Source organism: Photinus pyralis, unplaced genomic scaffold (assembly GCF_008802855.1).
Source record: "Photinus pyralis isolate 1611_PpyrPB1 unplaced genomic scaffold, Ppyr1.3 Ppyr1.4_LG3a, whole genome shotgun sequence".
NCBI classification, from domain to species: Eukaryota; Metazoa; Arthropoda; class Insecta; order Coleoptera; family Lampyridae; genus Photinus; species Photinus pyralis.
The window spans coordinates 19,654,381-19,674,150 of NW_022170509.1; the positions used below are offsets into that span (position 1 = coordinate 19,654,381).

The following is a 19,770-nucleotide window of genomic DNA, read 5'->3' on the forward strand; positions in this document are numbered from 1 at the left end:
AGGCCATGATTACACCCTTTTATTGTCTTCTTTATTTTATCTAAAGAGTAGCCATTTTGATGCAACATTTTGTTCAAGTTTTTGAAGTGCTTCTTTTTTTGAGCAATCGTCAGTAAGGCGAAAAGATCTATTTTCTAAAGATTTTATTACTGCGTTTATTTGGCATGGATGATGATGTGACGTAGCGCTTCTCTTGAGAAAGGGAGCAAAGTTAAGTTTCCGAAACGTCGAGCAACTAAAAATAGTTAATTTACACGAGAGTAAACCCGAAAATGGATTTTATTAATAAAAATAGTAGCGCTCGTTGAAATCTCAACAATAACATAATTTTATCGTACCAATAGTTATCGACATATTGATATATCAATAGTTATCGACATATCGATATATCAATAGTTATCGACATATCGATAGTTATCGACATATCGATATATCAATAGTTATCGACATATCGATATATGTCAATAGTTATCGACATATCGATATATCGATAGTTATCGACATATCGATATATCAATAGTTATCGACATATCGATAGGTATCGATATATCGATACTTATCGATAAGTATCGATAGTTATCGATCTATCGATAAGTATCGATAGTTATCGATCTATCGATTTTTTTAGCTCTACCTATTGTTATTCGATATATCGATAACTATCGATACCTATCGATATATCGAAAAAAATTCCCATGCCTACTCAAGAGGCTAAGGTCAATAATAGACAATATACCTACATTGGCCTTTACTAGAAGAATCTTTCGTTAATTTGCGAATGCGCACATCTGATTTTATCAATAGGCGATATGCTTGTCTTCACTAGAAGCACAACATTTTCCCGCGCTAGTGAGTTTTCATGCTGTCCTGAGTATGCTGTGGTACTACTTCACCTAGAGAAGAAGCAAAGCCATACAATTGGACCTTATAGATTTAAAACAATTCACCCTTTTGTTAGAGAAAGTGAGAGGCCCAAGTGGAAGTTGTGAGAAAAATATCAAGTCATGTCACAGCCTCAACGTATAGGTAATTAAAACACATTTCCAAATTTCCGCACCGCTTACCTCTTAATTTCTTCTGCCACTTCATTTCGTTAAACATTTCTTCTGTGCGTTCAAAAAAGGCAGTAACTTTAGAACCCTGGTCGTCTCGTTCGGCAGTATTTAAAACTTTCAGTTTGGTATCACTAGTAATATACTCGCATATTTCCGGGATAGGAAATACGATTTGCTCTAAGGTGCGATCGTGTCTTACGATTTCTATTTGAGCAGTATGCGTGGCATAGTAATTCAGAGCTTGAAGAGTTACGGGATCCGTACCCTCGGTCAGTTTAAGCAACGCCGCTAATTCTTTATTATGTTGGGCTAGTTGATGGCACAGAATGTAAATGTTGTGACCGACTTCACGTGGTGAGACATTGTCATCCGAACTACTGTCGTCATCCAAATCATCTTCCTCTAAAATTTCTTGGTGATAAGCCCTGCAAGCTACATCAACTAGTTGCTTAGGATTCATGTTATACAATATGCGTTCAGCATTTTCACTATCACCACGACTCTCCATTATCGCCAGTAGTAATTTTGAGGCATTATTTTTTAATTCGAGCACCAAATCCATCCTGGTTTTTCCTAGTGGATTAATGTCGTTCAAAATTAAAGCAGTGATGATATCTAAACCGTTTGATTCGTGAGTTGCTATACAATTCTGATTTTCATGACAAGGACCTTGGCAGTACTCTGTTAGCGTTTCCAGCGTTTGATTGATTAAAGACACGTTATTTTCGTTAATGTACAAGCCCAACAAACCTAATCCTCCTGTTGTCGACCCGCAAATGCAATCGAGGAACATGAGTGTTTCTGATACTAGATTGAAGTTAGTCTTATTATTTTGATTACGTAATAAATTTTGTAACGCGGGATTGTGATTTTCACACAACAACTGCAAAAATCGCAATATAGGTTGCATAATTAAAATCTTCGCCGAAAGGACATTTTCTTCGTCTCGTTCGCGATGTTTTTCTAATTTTTCGGCGAGCATATCTTCAAAAGTCGACGCTGCACCTGCAGTTAACGAACCGTTGTCTTCTCCGGCCGATAACGCACGGACATTTGCAAATGCTTGCGACGTTGAATCCGCCGCCCTATTCAACTCTTCTCGCAGTTCTTCACTAATTACAATACCATTCGTTTTGGCATCACTTTTACGCGACCCCTTGTCGGAATCTTTGCCATCCTGTTTATCTTCGTGCGCTTTTGCAGCCATATCGGAAGTATTCACGCTGACTGTCGATTTAATTTCTTGTTGAGCGTCCCGCATTTTATCATAAAATACCTAAAAAGGATCATGCTTTCACCCTTAACTTAAAACCTCTAAGGACACTATATCGACAACACAATAACAAATTATAGTGCCTATTTTCCAAATGGTGTTGTTACGTCATATTCTACAAAATACGGGGACACAATTGCAAATGAAGATTGAACTGTGTGCAAAGATTATATCCTCTATAGACAGCTCTTCAATCTAGAGACAAAGGGGGCGCCTGAATGCACCAATAACGCATAGTTTGCGCAAGAAAAATCTCTCCCTTGTGCTTATTTACATGGTAATATTACAAATTTGTCCCAAAATATGTTGTTGTTTTTGACATTTTACTCTGCGATGTGTGTGCAATATTTCAATGTCAACCTCTGAGGGCCAACAAACACGTTTGTAACTTCCGAACTACTTTCCAAGATGTTAAAAAGTTCACTTTCATTTCTCAAATGCTACATAAATGTTATATGACAGAAGATATCTTAGCAGAAAAACGTGATTAAATAAATAGTTGGGTTGCCATAGTTAATAAATCGCAAGTCTAACGGCATATTTAATGAGCCATTTTGGAAACGTGCGTTTATAAGGATAAAAATGTCTGCTGAATCCGAATTCGGATGTTGCCAAGCTGATTTTTGGCTAATTTCCAAATGGCGGCCAATATGGCGGCCAAATATATAAATTTGTATGCCAGACGCATTTTACATAGTTTTTCGGATTGAGGTGTTAAAAAAACATACAGGAGGCACAGAAAATTGCAAAACTTATATATTGGGTACATTATACAGACAACACAGTAACAATATAGAGATAATTCTGACGGCAAATGTATTACCTTACTTTTAGTTCATAGCATAATTTATTTAAAGCCAAGTTTTTAGGAGGACTAGTCTGACCATTCCATTTTTCAGTGTCCCTTATCGCATTTGCAAGACAATATGTATGGTACAAAATGTCCCCCGCAACAGCATAATGAGAAGATGCAACTCTACGCCCTTCTGTACCCACTGCACCCAATGTATATTTCCATAAGAGCGTCCGCGTAAAAAACTCAAGTTGTTTTTGAAAAATAAAATTTTATATTAATAATATATAAATGTTATATTTTATAAATTTACACCTTTATCTACAAAATATTCGGACTATTTTTTTTTTAAAGTTTACAGCAACTGAATACGGGCGGTTTAAAGATTAGATATTTTGCACCGATTATTGCGCTAACCTGTTTTATTGTTTTACTCTCGATCAAGACGATTTATGGAAAAAGTAAACCGACAGTTTTCTAGATAAGTTACTTCTGAACATTACCCTAAAAAATGAAATCATATTTTTTGTAAATAAAGTCTGTATCTTGTCGGGCGGTAAATAAACAATTTGATTGTAGCAAGTGGAGCCGCTGCACTGTGTCGGCGGGAACCGAGGGGTAAACCACCTAGTTATGCGGTGTACAAATAGTAGTTAATGAATTAAAATTAACTTTTAATGTAGTTAATATGTTCTGTAAATGCAGTTAATTTCAAGTTAATTCAGTTAATGTGCTAATGAACAGATCTCGGACATTTGCCGAGGAAAATGTAAAACACTAATTTAATTAATTCACAGCTTTTTTGGGACACCCTATATATCACCACAGGATATATTTTCCTACATTTTCCGAACTAGTTATGAAGTTAATTAACCAACTCTTACGTATATATAAGTAATAAATTATGGAAAACAATTTAATACTAAGTAGTAACAATACAATAGATAGTGGCGCCATCGTGCTGTATTTGTGAACTAGTGCAAAATTCGGCCTGGCAACATCCAGAATCGGATTCAGCACATTTTTTTACATCTAAAAAACCAGGTGGCCAAAATGGCTCATAAAATGCCGTTAGAATTAAGAAACAGAGTCGGTTTTCGATTTGGCCACTTAACTAAAAGGACTAATGCGCGATTATCAATTTAGAATTCGATTTTATAATGTAGCATACAGCAGATGATGTATCCTCCTAAAGCACACTTTTCCAGAACAATGCTTTTCCCATTTAAATTCTTCCATCGATATAAAATATCTACTGTGCACATGACGGTAAAGGTATCTGACTTAAGCTACAAGAGGTATAGTCACTGTTGTACGTGATTACCATTAAATCATACTTTCCGTCCCCAACTGAGGTAGAAAAAGGCGCAGGGATAAGAAGTCAAAAGTCAACAGACGACATTTGACAAAAAAGGACTAGTTCATTTGTATCATGTGTTCCCGTTCTGGTGTCCTGAGAGGTTTTATTTCTAAAGCTCCTACCTTGAAGAATGATTGGCTCAATTCACCACCCACTAATTTACTAAACATACTTTTTTGTATGATTGGATTACCACCTTCTAATAACGCTATTCCCAAATGAACAGCTTCACCAAATATTGATGGTGAATGAACAGAGTTAATCACCAATTCCACTACCAAGTCTGAGGCTCCTTCCTTATCCAAGTGCGTTTGCACCTCGTGCAAAGTACGACCGGCCCGGCTCAATAATTTTGCTATAATTTGACTGCCAGAACAGAAATCGAATATTTAAAAAACTTACCGCCGGGCCCGTGCATTACAGTAGTTAATTGGATACCGCACAACTCCACAGTGTCGGGTTTTTGAATGAACGCTTTTCCGAAGTAACGCGCCAGTAGACTGTTGCGCAAAGCGTCGCCCTAATGACAAAGTTTACAAAGTTAATTATCAAAAACCGTCTCAAGCCTTAGATAGCATACCGGAACATTTTTAGCCCTTTCCTCAATCTTAGCAGCACAAATGTTTCAAAGTTTTTATTCATGTTACAAGAATAGAGAGATCTAATTACCTTTTCGCCATACTCGGGATCAATGGCCATCATTTCTCGCAGGATACGAAGGACTTTTACACACAATTTCTCTTCCTTCTCTTCCAGTAATGTTTCTGTGTGCTTTATTAGTCTGAAAGAGTCAAATTAATACCAACAGCATTATAACGCGCCAAAAAGTTGGGAAATTGTTTATAAAATATGCAAAGATATCGCTTTATTACTACCCTGATTCTAGTCCCGCATTTAGCTGGGTACCTAATTCATTCTTCTTTGTGACAAATATTATCTTGTTTCATCCGTTAGTTTAATCATGTGACTTAAGACATATCAGCACTTTTTGTTGTGTTTTGGTGCAGTCATTGCAAAGCGATATTTTGCCATGCACAGTAACTAACCTTCTTATGAAACCGCCACTCTCGCATTTCTTTCGAGACTCAGTTCCGGGAGGAAATAACAACTCTGGACGGTATAAAACATCGACTAACAAAGATAGCTCAGATTGAACTAACGGTTTCAGTTGGTCCTCTAAAAGAGACACTATATCTTGTAAACCTTCGATTATACTCCTATCTAGACGAATTAACTGTAATTATAACTATTAGGGGTTGAGAAACGAAATTTGAGTATTACTTGAGATTGGGACCGCTCTATTTTGGGTGTCTTCGCCGCCTGTAGCCACTTACTGGTCTGTCTAGTCAAAATTGTGGCCTTATTAAACATCGCGTTCACCTGACTTTCCAAATCCAAAGGTATAGCAATCCCTCGATTCTTTGCTACGAAAGAGTTCTCACTACGGAACTGTTAACTGCAAAAATACGTACCCACTTCGGATAGTGTACGAATGCAGTTCTCAACGTTAAACCGCTGGGGAGGTGTCAACCAGTCACACTGCGATACTCGAAAAGCAGATTGCAATAATTTCACAAATATCGGTTGTCTGGTCTAAAACACCCACCAAATATGATTTTAGTATGTATCGTTTTCGGATGTGTGCAATTAGTATCATTTTTATTTTGTTACGTGTTAGTAAATATTGAGTAAGCAATTAGCAATTTTAGTTGCTTGCCACAATTAAGGCTTTGGAAATGTTAAATGTTACAAGTTGTTTAAACAAAGAGTACATAATAAAGGAAGAACAGTTTAGTTTAAAGATTATGCCTAATGGATTAACTTTCACTCGCTTCCATGATGTGTGGCCATTACATCAACCCTACTTTTCTATGCTATAACCCGTTACCTTGATCCTCTGGTCACTGTGAACATGTTACTTGGTAGGGTTACACTTAAGTGCGCAAGGGAGAACTATGTGCTTAATGACTACATGCATTTAACGACAAGAGTCGATTGATGACGGTTTACTTCCTTTTTGAGCGTATACACGATAGGCCTCTGATGAGCGCCCATTTTATTTTTGGGGGGTTAACAGAAGAATGGAATGCTAATTTTGCTTTGATTGTAATTATATATATCATTCGTTCAACCACCACTTTCAAGTTGAATCCGTATTTCTACTGCAGTAAATTTGACTGCACAATTTAGTCAGGCAATGTACTGGTGACCTTTGTTTGATTCGTTGTTATCCTGTATATTAGCAAGAAATCTGAAGTTTCATTCATAAAAATTAACTGAGAGTTTTTAAACTTCATAGAAGCCGAGGTTTAGCAATGTGATGACCTTCTCAAAAATAAGATCAGTAACCAGTATTTGTTTTTCGATATTCCCATTTTGTAATTTAGTTGGAACCAGCCCCTGGAAATGCGAACACAACATTCTGAGTAATTCAAATAATAATATAAACTGCACCATAGAACTGAACAATTTAAGGGTAAGTGATTTCACTGGTGTTACTCTTTCATTTGGTCATAACTCATAAGATGTATAAACTGCTCGCTTATTTTTTTTTGTATTAGGTAAGATTAATTACACTACTTTGATACTTATCTTGACTACCTGACTATTTCTTTAAAAGTTAGATTTAAGAGTGCACTCTAAACTCCAAAATCTACTAAGGTGTTTGTATATTAAGTACTCCTTGTTCACCCATTGTTAATAGTTTGTTTTGAAACGGCATCTTATAAATATGCGCATTTACTATCCTAAGATATAGAAAAACCTTAACCAAAACCAGCTGAATCTTGTGTAACCTAAACATCGTGAAACGACAATGCATACCATCAGCCAATTTTCAATAAGCGAGCTATTGTGTAGCGAAAGCAAGACCATGTGCTATTTTGTGTATTTCTATTTATTAAAGATAGACAACATCAGAAAAGTAATACTTACTACATTACCCGACACCGTTGAAAATTTCATGGGCGGGGTTACCGCGATGGAATCATCGACATCCGCAGTAGCGTCGCTCCAATACATACGGGCTTCATGCAGATGTTTCTACCCATCACCAAATAAATAGCCACCAGCAGATCATAGGAAGTTGTATATTGATGGTTTTTGTAAAGTTTCGCGGAACAACGAATTTTTTTTACATTACAGTCATATACCAATTTTACACAAAACCATCAATATCAAGCATGTGAAAGTTACTTACAAAAAAAGTTAGCACAACTATTATTGCAAAAATACCGATAGTAAAAAATCCAAAAATATTAAGGCCCATGCAATGGAAATCAAAAATTGGCCAAGTAGAATTTTAATCTCACCTGGACGGTGGTGCTTTGATCAGAAAAAGGGCTACTAAAGAACGTGGAAATAATATTCATAACCCCATTAGTTACGTAGTATTCCAATGCCTTATCGGAATTCGTTCTATCTGCCGGCGCAGTTGCAATATCTGCCATATCAACTAAAAATGACTTGTCGAATAAACTCCACATATGATTAGAAGTGTAAATTTCTTTCATTTCGACTTCGGTGTCAATATAGCAATGGTTCAAAAATCCGACATACGCTTCCTTAACTTCAGGAATACAATCTGGATGTGTTACCATCGCAACTATATCGTCCAATGGTAACAGACTGTGGCATTTTATTTCAGTATAGACGTTCTTTCCCATGGTACAGCAAGCTAGAAGTTTCACCAGTTCCACGTGATAACGAAGTGAGCTACTCTCGTCCATGCAATGCCTTTCGGATTTCATCATTTCAATAAAGTGATTAAAAGACGCTTTGTCATTGTAAAATACCAAGACATCTTCACCTGCATTAATCAACTACAAAAATCGAACATTTTAACCATCTAGAGCTGCAGTCAATTAAGCCACTGACCTCCTGCATAACCATATCTTGACTTTTTCTTATAAATTGATTTTCCGCCTTCACAACGGTTTGTAAAAATTTCAGGTACTGAACATGTCGACCATGGCTTTCGATGCAGTGAACAAAATGTTGGATAACTTTTTCGTTGACTTCATTACATAATGTCGAGTTATCTTGAAATATCGAGCAAACGGTTTGTGCTTCCCGGATCTATAAAAAGATACTTGAAATGTATAAATGTGTGTTTTTGTGTCATACCCCTGGATTTAAGAAGAGATCTAAATGTTTAAACAGCAACACCTGATTTTGTTGGTTTCCCAGACAGAAATTCTGCAAGAATTCGTGAGCCAATCTCATCAGCTCGTTCATTCGAACATCTTCCTTTTCGTCATAGGGAATTTGCAATAAATCTAAAACGACAGTGTGTACTCCGACGTTGCGCAGCAAACGCTGCTCGTGCTTCTTTGGCTTTATTAGGGTTGCCGGCGATCCCTGAATACACAATTTGTTCATCCGTATTAAAATTTGTTGAATTTTCCTATATTCGTCGGCCTGTTCGGGATGTAAAGGTGGCCCGACGTCCAAATTGATTGCCGACCCCTTTTTGTCGATGCTACTTAAAAGCGGTTTGCGGGGAGCGCTCTCATCGTCTTCATCCTTTCCCTTCTTTCCTGACGGTGGATGATCGTCCAAGGATTTTGACTTGTAAACCCACAATTCAGACTTTTCTACTGATTGGCGTAAAACGTCCAAGTCAGCCTTAATTTGTTTGTACGATTCAACATCGCTATCAGACACCAATAGTTGAACCTAATAAAATAATAATTCAGTAAGATACCACTGCAGGAACTGCAGAAAAAGGTCGAAAGGGAAAGTTAGACCTTTCCCTGCTTCCAATGTAAATTGCCATGAGCGCACGCCACAAAAACTGTGGTGTATTTTCAAGAATGATGAATTTTATTAAATATGCACGGGTTAGTGCCCTAAATTCCTAAAGAGGTTTATGGAAAAAGTATATTGACGGTTTTGTGTTACTTCTAAACGTCACTCTAAAAAATGAAAGCATATTTTATGTAAATAAATCTGTATCAATGCATCCATAATGTGTTCCTACAAAAACCTAAATAAACGTTTTCTCCCAAGTATTACGCGCTATTATTGACTTGAAGATGATGACAAAAACGCACACATAAAACAATATGAATTCCGTAGGTGCTCGACAATCCGGCACACCCAGTAGTCCGACATTCTGCTCACCCACTTTATAATCCGGGACTATTCACTGTATAATCCAGCATTAGTGCTACAGCGGTTGATTGTATTGTAAAATTTGCTTTCGCGTTCGGTATGTACTGACCTTGACAACGTCAGAGTGCTTAATACTCGCTCGCGCGCGTCGGTCGCTTAGATAGGATGGCGGACCTTTTGTACCTACTTTAGTACTCTTTTACTGTGGAATCTATAATAGAATGTATTTCCCACATAGTACATGTAGTATATAACAAGTTAAAAAGTAATCGTAAACGATTTACATAAAATGCATTTCAACTTGCATTCATTTCCTATTTGTAAGATGCAACCTTTGTTAAAATTGTAAAAATCCGGCCACAAATATGAAAGATAGCGTTGCATAATGTGCAATCCATTTTGATGTCCTACTTCAATTTCAGTTTATAAGAAGAATTTCATTTCAATGCTTTTCTAAATAAGAAAGTTGGAACTGCGCATGCGCAAACCTAAATTTTGAAGCTAACGTTAGATTTTCTATTGTTCCAAGTGGCTATGTATCAAATTTCATTTAAATCCCTCCATAAATAAGAAAGTTGGCACTGCGCATGCGCAAAACCAAATTTTAAAATGGGCGTTAAATTTGCTTTTATTCCAAGTGGCTATGTATAAAATTTCATTTAAATACTTTTATAATTAAAGTTTGCAATTCGGTTTATAAATGGTCGAGATGAGAAAAGGGCACTGTGAATTTTGAATCGATTCGACTCAACTTTTGGCATTGCGTATTATATGGCTAAAGCTATGCCCATATTGAATTTCATGCAATTCAGTTAATAACTAACGGAGATGTAAAAGCGATCGGACATTTCTAAACAAAGTTATTGTTCACACGGACAGATAGAGGGACAGACAGACAAAGGAACAGACGGACAGACCAACAGGCAGACGACAGACAGCAATGCAAAATTATAAACGATCTCTAGGATCGTTAATAAACGGCAAAAGTGTAAAATTATGGAACATGTAAAAAACGGTTTTTTGTTTTTTTTACAATAACTTTTTTTGTAAGCGGTACAGAAAAAATTCCTTCCTTAGTACAAGACTCGACACCATAACGAACCAAATAGCGAAAAAAGTAGAACAATAGCTCTTAAGATACAAAACTAGTAGCGTCTCAAAACGAGCGGATGGACGGACGGACGGACAAAGTGGCCACAATAGCGCATTTTTTTTTATTGTGGAAATGCGCTAAAAATGGGTTGCAATGACTACAACCGTTTTCAAGTAATCTTACAGGATGAATATATATTTATTATTATTATTATTATTATTATTATCAATTATCAAGGTACCATCTACATCTGCCATTTTTTTTTCTTCAAGTCAAAATAACTTAAAAACCATAAATGACAGATATCGACATGTGGTTATCAAAAGAACTGAAATTTCACGTAGAATCCAAACATGCAATAAAAAATAGGGGTTGCCATTTAAAATAACGAAGTTACTATCTACTTCCAGTGTTTTAGGAAGTGCGGCCATTTTGAAAATATTTTACGGCCTTCAGAGTAACTCCTAAGTACAAATGTTCAAAAACCTACCTATTTTACTTTCCCAGAAACGTTTAACTAAAGCTCCATGCCAATTGAAAATGGGCCAAATCCAATGACCCCGTAGGGTCACATCGAGGTGCTCTGTCGCTTTTTTAGATGCTCTTTAGGGGTTATTTCAGTTTTCATTACTCACTGTTTATGTAACTAATGTAATTAGTAACCAAAATTTGATAAGTAGTCCAGGCTTAATATAGCTCAAAAATAAATTATTTAAAAAACAAATTAGTTAGCGGGCGAAACCGGGTTTTTCAGGCAGGTGGAATAGAAATTGGGAAAAAATAATTAAAACAGCTGAATTTTTCCGCCGGTGAAATCCCGGGGGTTGAAAGGGGTGGAAAGTGGTGTTTTGCAAATTGTGGCAAAACTATTAATTTTAGGCGAAAGTGTTGAATATAAAAGTTATAGAGATTAAAAAACTGAGCAACTTTTGTATCTACACTATTTTCACATAACCTTCAATTTTCCTAGAAAAACCGGATAAACTGTTTTTTTCGTTTTTTATTCTTATTTTTGCGAAAAAATGTCGTAGGGGTTTGAAATTTGGAGGAAACATGGCTTGTTTTATGATAAAAAAGAAGATAGTTTTTTGGACCTGTAAAGTTAAACCGTGTCCAAGATCTCACGATTTCTGAAAAAAACCACCTATTTTTCAAGGGGAGGAAAAATCTATTTTTTTCATCGTACAGAGGTGCGTGGGGTAGCAAAATTTTCGTAACGACTTACATTTTAATAATCAAAAATAAAAAATATTCTTCCAATAGAAAAATTTTAAGACAAGCGGCAAAAACGGGGGGAACAGTAAGATATACCGTTTTTGACAGTAGGTAAATAGCCTTTTTTGCAAATAAATTAACATATTGGATCCGCGCCAATAAAAAGTTTTTGAAATCTGTCTCCTCTCCCCTCCTTAATGTTGCTAAAATATGTTCTTTTATTACCCAGCGCCCAACTGCCTTAATTAAAACGTCTTTATTATTTCTTTTTTCTGCATTTTTGCCGCAATAAAAGCAATTCGAAGTAAAATCGAATTCTTTTGCTTCCTGAACAATTTGTTTCTGTTCACTGACTCTTCTTCCTGCCTGCTCTACAGCTGATGGGATTAAGCTGACCCTGTTGATCGTTTTACAGGAATTATGTATAAAATCCTCATAAAGTTTATTCCAGGTTTTACATCTCAAATCATTTGATTTGGCCAACGGCCGGTAAAACTAACGTTCTTATTTCAGATATTGCAAGTTTTCAACGGGCCCAACGCAATTGCATCAGCTATAAAACAAGCAGGAAGAAGAGTCAGTGAACGAAAAGAAATTGTTCAGGAATCAGGAAGCAAGATAATCCGATTTTATTTCGAATTGCTTTTAGTGCGGTAAAAATGCAGAATAAATAAATAATAAAGATGTTTTAACTAAAACAGTTGAGCATAAGATAACAAAAGAGAATATTTAAGCAAACATTAAAGAAGCAATAAGATAGATTTCGAAAAAATCCAACATGTTGATTTATCACGTCAAAAACCGTGTATATCTTGAAACTGTTTTTCCAGTTTTTGGCGATTTTCTCGAATTTTTGATATAGGAATAATATTTTTTTATTCTTGTTTATTAAAATATAAGTCTTCCCGAAAATTTTGCTACCCCGCGCACCTTTGTACGATGAAAAAAAATAGATCTTTCATCCCCTCGAAAAAGAGGTGGTTTTTTTCAGAAATCGTGAGATCTTGGAAACGGTTCAACTTTACAGGCCCAAAAAAGTATCTTCTTTTTTATCATAAAACAAACTATGTTTCCTCCAAATTTCAAACCCCTACGACATTTTTTCGCAAAAATAAGAATAAAAAACGAAAAAACAGTTTTTCCGGTTTTTCTAGGGAAATTAGAGGTTATGTGAAAATAGTGCAGATACAAAAGTTACTCATTTTTTTAATCTCTATAACTTTTGCATTTAACATTTTCGTCTAAAATTAATACTTTTGCCACAATTTGCAAAACACTACTTTCCACCCATTTCAACCCCCGTGATTTCACCCGCGGAAAAATTCAGCTGTTTTAATTATTTTGTCCCAATTTCTATTTATTTCACCTGCCTGAAAAACCCAGTTTCGCCCGGTAACTAATTTTTTTATCAAAAAATATTATATAGCCTGGACTAAAGGTGCACTTTGGATACTTTATTAAAAGAACGCATTTAGGCACAGCTCGAGGCACAGAATGTGCAGGAAAATAAAAAAGAAAAATGAATTTTACACGACCATAGTTCACAAGTACCACCCCTGCCCTCCATCTAACCCCTCATCGAGCATTTATACAGAAACTATTTTTTAAATTATTCCCCTGGGTATACCATCAGTATACTATACCATGTAAAAGTGATTAAGCGTACAAAACCACACTACTTATCACTGTAATAAAACTGCGTACAATGAAATCAATAAATGAATAATAAATAACATTGTTTAACGCAAAGAATAGAACATGATTAATAATGAGTAAACGTGTAATGAGTTTCCCAGTATTGAAACGTATAATTAATGCATTACAGAACTGATGAAGACAGTGAATTCATGGTTCGAATTTCGCGCGATGTTACCCCCAAAGCATCTACGTAAAAGCAGTTTTCCATAAAACACGAAAATAAGTATGGCAAGAACAAACAAAGATCAAGATTTACGTACCCCTAAATTAAGAAATATTTTAGCATGTTTTAGCCATTAAAAGGTATAAATAATTAGGTTGTCAGTGCATTTTATGCACACATACACATTAAGTTTAATTAAAAAGAAAATAAGAGGAATATATAAGAACATAAAAATCATTTAGTCGAATCGTATAAAATGATACGGCAACACCGAAACTCATTCCATATTTATATTATTATACATTAGCGTGTACTCGAGTAATAATTTTTAATATAATTTAAGATATAATCTTACCTATAAAAATTAACATAATACATATTTTTATCGTTTGTTTAGTGAATGCAACAACTTGCGACGACATGAAAACATTATTTTATTCGTCGATAAAATAACTTTATAGCGGCTCGAGTTTTCGTTTCATCCACGATATGAAGAAGGGCGCAAGCCATTTCCTTTATTGTCATTGTCCAGCTTGTTAAGAATTGTTTATTGGCAGGTGATGCGATCAATTTACAAAAGTCATTCTTGAGCGACGCGTTCAAATTTAAACCCCTGCTCCAGACAGACGACGACGACGATTCTGATAAATATGTAAGTTGAAAATCCAATCAGCGTAGGTTAGGCATATAACTTATTTGCCGTAAACGAGTTTTGCGGAAATAATCATACAATGAAGACATAAATACACTTAGATACAGCTATCTATAGGAAATCGACGTAATTATCCGGGTTAATCGGGGCGAAAGCTTTGATTTTTCCGAGCGAGGCGATCGTTAAAAGACCACGGGCCATTCGAGCGTATTTAAACTGGAAAATAAATAAATGGTTTCGTAAAAATATATACGGGTCAATTCGTCATATAGAAGACCTAAGGCTAAATTTCGATTGACGCAGCATACGTGTGACGTTATGGACGAGAAATTGCAAAAAATACTGCCCTCGGGAAAACTCAAACTGGAAACATTCACCCGCATTTTTGATGCAGTGCAATAGGCAAATACCGGATGTGCAAGAAGACAATGTTATTTTCTAAAAAAGCGAACCTTCAATTATGGTAATAATACGATTAATACAGCCAGACTCGCTCGGTTATTAATTTGTTTTTCAAATTTCTTTCTGTTAAATATCAACAATTACATGTCGTTTACGTGTATCTCTACACTGCTAATAGCTATAATTTAAAGTTCTCCTTTTTCTAAACAAACCGTCCTTTAGCAACTGCTTTCCATTTATACATATACATAATTACAGAGTTGACATATCCTCCGGCTACTACTTGTACACGTACATACATTTGTTACATTTAATTGAAAACCATTTCTAACTAGCGTGCATGTAAAAAAAACATCAACTTTTCAATCCACATTCTATACTTAATTTATCAATTATAGATTTCTTCAATTTTTTGTTTGTAATATGTTTTCAATGCAACTTATTACAGCTTACATGTAACTCAGGACTCTTTTTAAGAGTTTGATCTCTCTCTGCCCTTAAAAAGTTTAAATGTTTTAGGCAGGAATGGGATAAAAAAAGACAAAACATACAGGGTCGCTAATAAGTCTGGAAACGGTCGATTATCGGGAAAAATATTTACCTTTTTCCCGCAAACGGTCAGGATCGTGTCTAAAGGAATGTCGCCCGTATACTTCCTAGAGGGAAGCTAATTCCAGCTGCCACCAATCCATCCTGCTATGACGGACCTCGACACAGAAGCAAACTGTCCTCTAGTCTAATGAACAGGCGGTACAATTCCTCTCTGGCCGGTGTAACTGATAAGGATAACACTTGGTTACCGGTTGGAAAACTTTCTTTTGACTCAGAGCAAGTATGTCCTTGGTTACGCTATAGTAAATTGCATGCTCTGAGTCAGAAGAAGATTCTGTAGGGTATCCATTTTCTCTTTATATAACTGGAATTGGGGTGCAATGAATGAGTTCTTAAACGTGGATTAGAAGAAAATTCAGTCGGATTTTCTATGCGAACCCTTATCCGTCTTGGATGATCCAAACACCGCCCATATACATAGTCCAGGAAACGAAACTTAAAATAGTATAAAACCTGTCAATTTTTTTCAAAGTGCATCAATTTCCATGAAAATCGAATTAAGTTCAAACTTACCCTTCACTTCAAAATCTATATTATTCCGATGGGCGCTCTACTTTTTTAAGGGGTGAAAACTACTGCTTTTTGCCAAAACCCATAACACTACAACATAAGGTGAGTAAAATTTGATTCAGATGAGTTGAGTAATGGGAGTCTTTGGAACATTATTTCAGAATATTTCAATCCTTAAAAATCAACCCTTATTGTGGTTAAATAAAAAGGTGTTTAAGATGAGGGAAGTCCTAGTCACACCTTATATTAGTTACCAGTACCTAGTGCTGAGAGGGATGTTAAATAAAAACAAGTATTTACCTTCAAAAAGTTAATAATTTATAATTGACAACAGTCAGTGTGTACAAAGTATGGTGTTCAATCCCCTTATAGATGGTGTATCAAACGTTGATATAAACATTAAACAGTTCATAGAGAAGAGGAGTGTTTGTCTATTTGTGCAAAGGGAAAAGTTCCGGGCAGCCGCGCACGTATAATCGTATCTATATGTCTCGAGTGGGGTCATATTGAACATCCCTATTTTCTAGTAAAAAAAACTTACTTTAATACGCTTCATTTTGATATAACCCATATGGTTCTATTCTGTTTCTTTAATTAAAATTCAGATTTTCTTATGAATCGCCTTGTATATACATTACATACTGTATAGGTATACAGGGTGGTGTAAGTGGACCATTAGAAGTATCTCAGGAACGGTTTGTAATTTTGATTCGGGACTCATTACTTTTTTTGAATAATCGATCAAAAGGATTCATTTACAAATATTTTCAAGATGGCCGCTTTTACGGTTGTATCAGAACGATACCGAAACTTTCTTATTTCAAATGGCACTCTTTTCTTATGGTATTTTTTTATTCACTTATAATTGCACAAGAGGTTTGTATTTTACCGAGTAAATTGGGGTTGTTTAGGTAATGAAAATCTGTTGCCTAGCAATTAGACGAGAAAAACTGTCAACTAATAAAAATGCGACACCGAAGGTGGAGCATTTTTAGGTTGACAGATTTTCGACTTCAGTTGCTAAAAGGCAACAGATTTGAATTGCAGCAACACAAATTTACTCGGTTTAAATACAAACCTCGAGTGTAATTCGGCAGGACAATTTAACGAACAAGAAATTCACCAAACTAATCAATTATTGACAGACGTCATCTAGTCATATGGGAAAGGATAATGCGATATTTGGTTCGAAAATGAATAAGTTACAGGTAACTTTTGCCGCTGTCAAAGTGACAATTGCCCTGCGGCTTATGCGATTTTATCAAGATTACGGTCCGGTATTAAGAAAGCTGATTGAACAATCCAGAATAAAAAATGGATGATACACAAACTAATAAAGGTTTAATACAAAAATCCAAGACATAGAATTTTAGTGAAAATACTACAAGAAATGAAAGCAGGACAAATTGAATAAGCACGAAAACAACAATAACAAGAGGAAAACGAAGAGCAACAAACACAACAGATTATTAAATCTAAAGAAAGGAAGAAGTGAAATAAGAGATCAAAAAGAAGAATGTGACAAAAAGGTTTTGCAAGAAAAGAAGATTGAAGGCTTACATCAGCAGGACGTTGCATTCACACAGTAAGTGGACTACAAAATCAAGAAAATAGAACACAAGATAACCAGACAGGAAAAAATAACCAATCAAAAGATAACTGGTCGAGAAAGCAAGGTAGGAAGAAATAGGGTAGAATTGACGAGATAAAAGAAGGCATTAGTAACAACCCGAATACGAGCACTATTATTTACAAGACTGAACAGATTAGAATCAAGAGATCAAGATCAAAAAAATTACCAAGACCGAAACAATTATCACCAGACGTCAATTACGGACGTGGAGGGGAAAATGATGGACCATACAGAAGAGGTTACGATGACCATGCAACATGGAGATACTGTCGGCGATCAGCATTGCGGAGACAATCACGAAAACTAAATTCGACTGGACTCATTGGCCAGCAACAATACCAGGAACAACAACAATTAATCAATTTTGTAAAATATTTTACAAGACCAACATCTGAAGAAAATAAGTTACAAATTAATGAAGCAATAACAAGTGAAGATGAAAGAAAAGTCATGGATAATACAGAAGAAGAAAGTACCCACCAAACCAATGGTTTTAGGAAAGGTGAGGGGAGTAATTCAACATTTTTTGGAAGATGCGGGGTAACATAGATGAAGAAATTTACGGTAGAGAAGAAAATTTAAGTAGATTAATTCAAGACGTACATCCAGTGAAGCAAAAAATTGAAGAAGATGGAAAGTAAATCGATAATTAAAGGAAGCCTAGAGGAGTAGGAGAGTACGGTGAAGAAAGTAGTATCTTACAAAAGAGAGTAGAAAAATTAGAAGCAGCTCAGAGTAAATGTATGATGGGGTAAGACATACCTTATTCAGGTTCCAAGGTAAGTGATAGTTTTGAAATCAAAAGCAGGAACCTAGGCAGAGTAAAGGTATGAAGGGGTAAGTTCACCACTCTGCCTAAGTTTGTGCTGAACTCGCTGTGAGAGCCTTTGATTGCTCAGAAAATCTTTTCTAGAGCTTTCAAGATCCTTATGAGCACTCCTCAGAGCTACTAAAGCTTCAATATACTATGCAGAAAGGCCCTAGAAATGTAGTAGAAAGATCACTAAAGTTCTGGAAACAATCTGGTATGAGCCTGGAAGACTCTGATAGAGATTTTTTGTGTATTCTAAAAACTCTGAGTATGTTGTTTTCGATTCAACTGTTCAGTTAGCTAAAAAAAAAAGGGGGTACTGTAACCGGCGATATGTTTATTCCCGGTAATTACCTTACGAATTAGGAAAACTGCAGGAAAACCTAATTCGGAGTAGCCGACAGATGATCGAAACTGATTTAAGAAAATTCCCATCTCTGTCACAGATGAAAAGTTCTTACCTCAGTCCAGATTCGAACACCCGACCTCGGGCTATGTATCCCAACGCTCTACCACTGAGCCATAGATTGATGAAGATGGATATTATAACGCGATTCGTTATATTTAGCGCCTGGTGCGGTACTATATGAGTGAGGACGCAAACGGAGCTTTTGATCTTACGAATTGTAGTATGTTCCCTACATATAAAAGCATAAGTCGTTTGTAAAATTTGCCCAGCAGCTCCTCTATACTATTGGCTCTGCCGAAGAAACCGAAAGGGTGAAGCATATACATAATCCGCAAAAACCGAAGAAGCTGCATACTGCAAAGAGTCCAAAGAAACCTAACACATTAGAAAAGCCAGTGAGACAAAAGAAGAAACTAAGAAAATCCGCTGTCAAAGAAGAATAGAAAACAAAAAAATCGAGATAGCTATACGATTATTGTTGTTACAATTCAAAACAAGAATAGAACACGTCCAACAAGCGGGAACGCAAGAGTTACAGAAGTAGAAAAACCCAAAGAAGTGGTTGATTACAAAAAAGCTGGAAATGTCGTAATATTTGTATGTACAGAGGACGGTAAATGTTCACCCAAGCTATCCTCAGTTAAAAAGTTTATTTGTTACTCAGTTGTAAACGTTGATTAACAAGACAAAACGCAAAACGGGTAAACGTCATGTTTAAACGCTACCGACTTGTAAAACTGACAGCAGACCTGTAAAAATTTTACAAGTTAGTAATTTCATTGGCCAGAATTAATGCGAAGTCTCTGTTACATGGATCACATGATATTTTAGACATTTCTTCAAGATCAATTTAAGAACTAATTATTTACGTTTACAAATGAGTAACAAATAAAATATTGTACATTATACGCCAGGTAATAGTTTTTACTGGCTCTGGGAGATGACAGGCTCGCCTAACGGCTCGCCAGTCAACTTC

At 35.8% G+C, this 19,770-nt stretch overlaps 1 protein-coding gene across 4 annotated transcripts in view; it reads right to left on the bottom strand.

The window, feature by feature from the left end:
* LOC116165382 (inositol 1,4,5-trisphosphate receptor) overlaps nucleotides 1-19,770 on the bottom strand; it is a 41,550-nt gene that overhangs the window by 7,241 nt on the left and 14,539 nt on the right. For 2 of the 4 annotated variants that reach the window (XM_031479774.1, XM_031479775.1), the window contains 10 exons: nucleotides 8,607-9,158; nucleotides 8,358-8,558; nucleotides 7,793-8,302; nucleotides 5,954-6,074; nucleotides 5,763-5,905; nucleotides 5,528-5,715; nucleotides 5,151-5,262; nucleotides 4,884-5,001; nucleotides 4,604-4,836; nucleotides 1,065-2,331 (listed from right to left, as the gene is read on the bottom strand). In XM_031479774.1, the coding sequence (XP_031335634.1) occupies nucleotides 1,065-2,331; nucleotides 4,604-4,836; nucleotides 4,884-5,001; nucleotides 5,151-5,262; nucleotides 5,528-5,715; nucleotides 5,763-5,905; nucleotides 5,954-6,074; nucleotides 7,793-8,302; nucleotides 8,358-8,558; nucleotides 8,607-9,158 (3,445 nt within the window). Of the gene's footprint in view, nucleotides 1-1,064; nucleotides 2,332-4,603; nucleotides 4,837-4,883; nucleotides 5,002-5,061; nucleotides 5,089-5,150; nucleotides 5,263-5,527; nucleotides 5,716-5,762; nucleotides 5,906-5,953; nucleotides 6,075-7,415; nucleotides 7,524-7,792; nucleotides 8,303-8,357; nucleotides 8,559-8,606; nucleotides 9,159-19,770 lie in introns of all 4 variants that reach the window. The other 2 variants (XM_031479772.1, XM_031479773.1) reach the window with 2 other exon arrangements.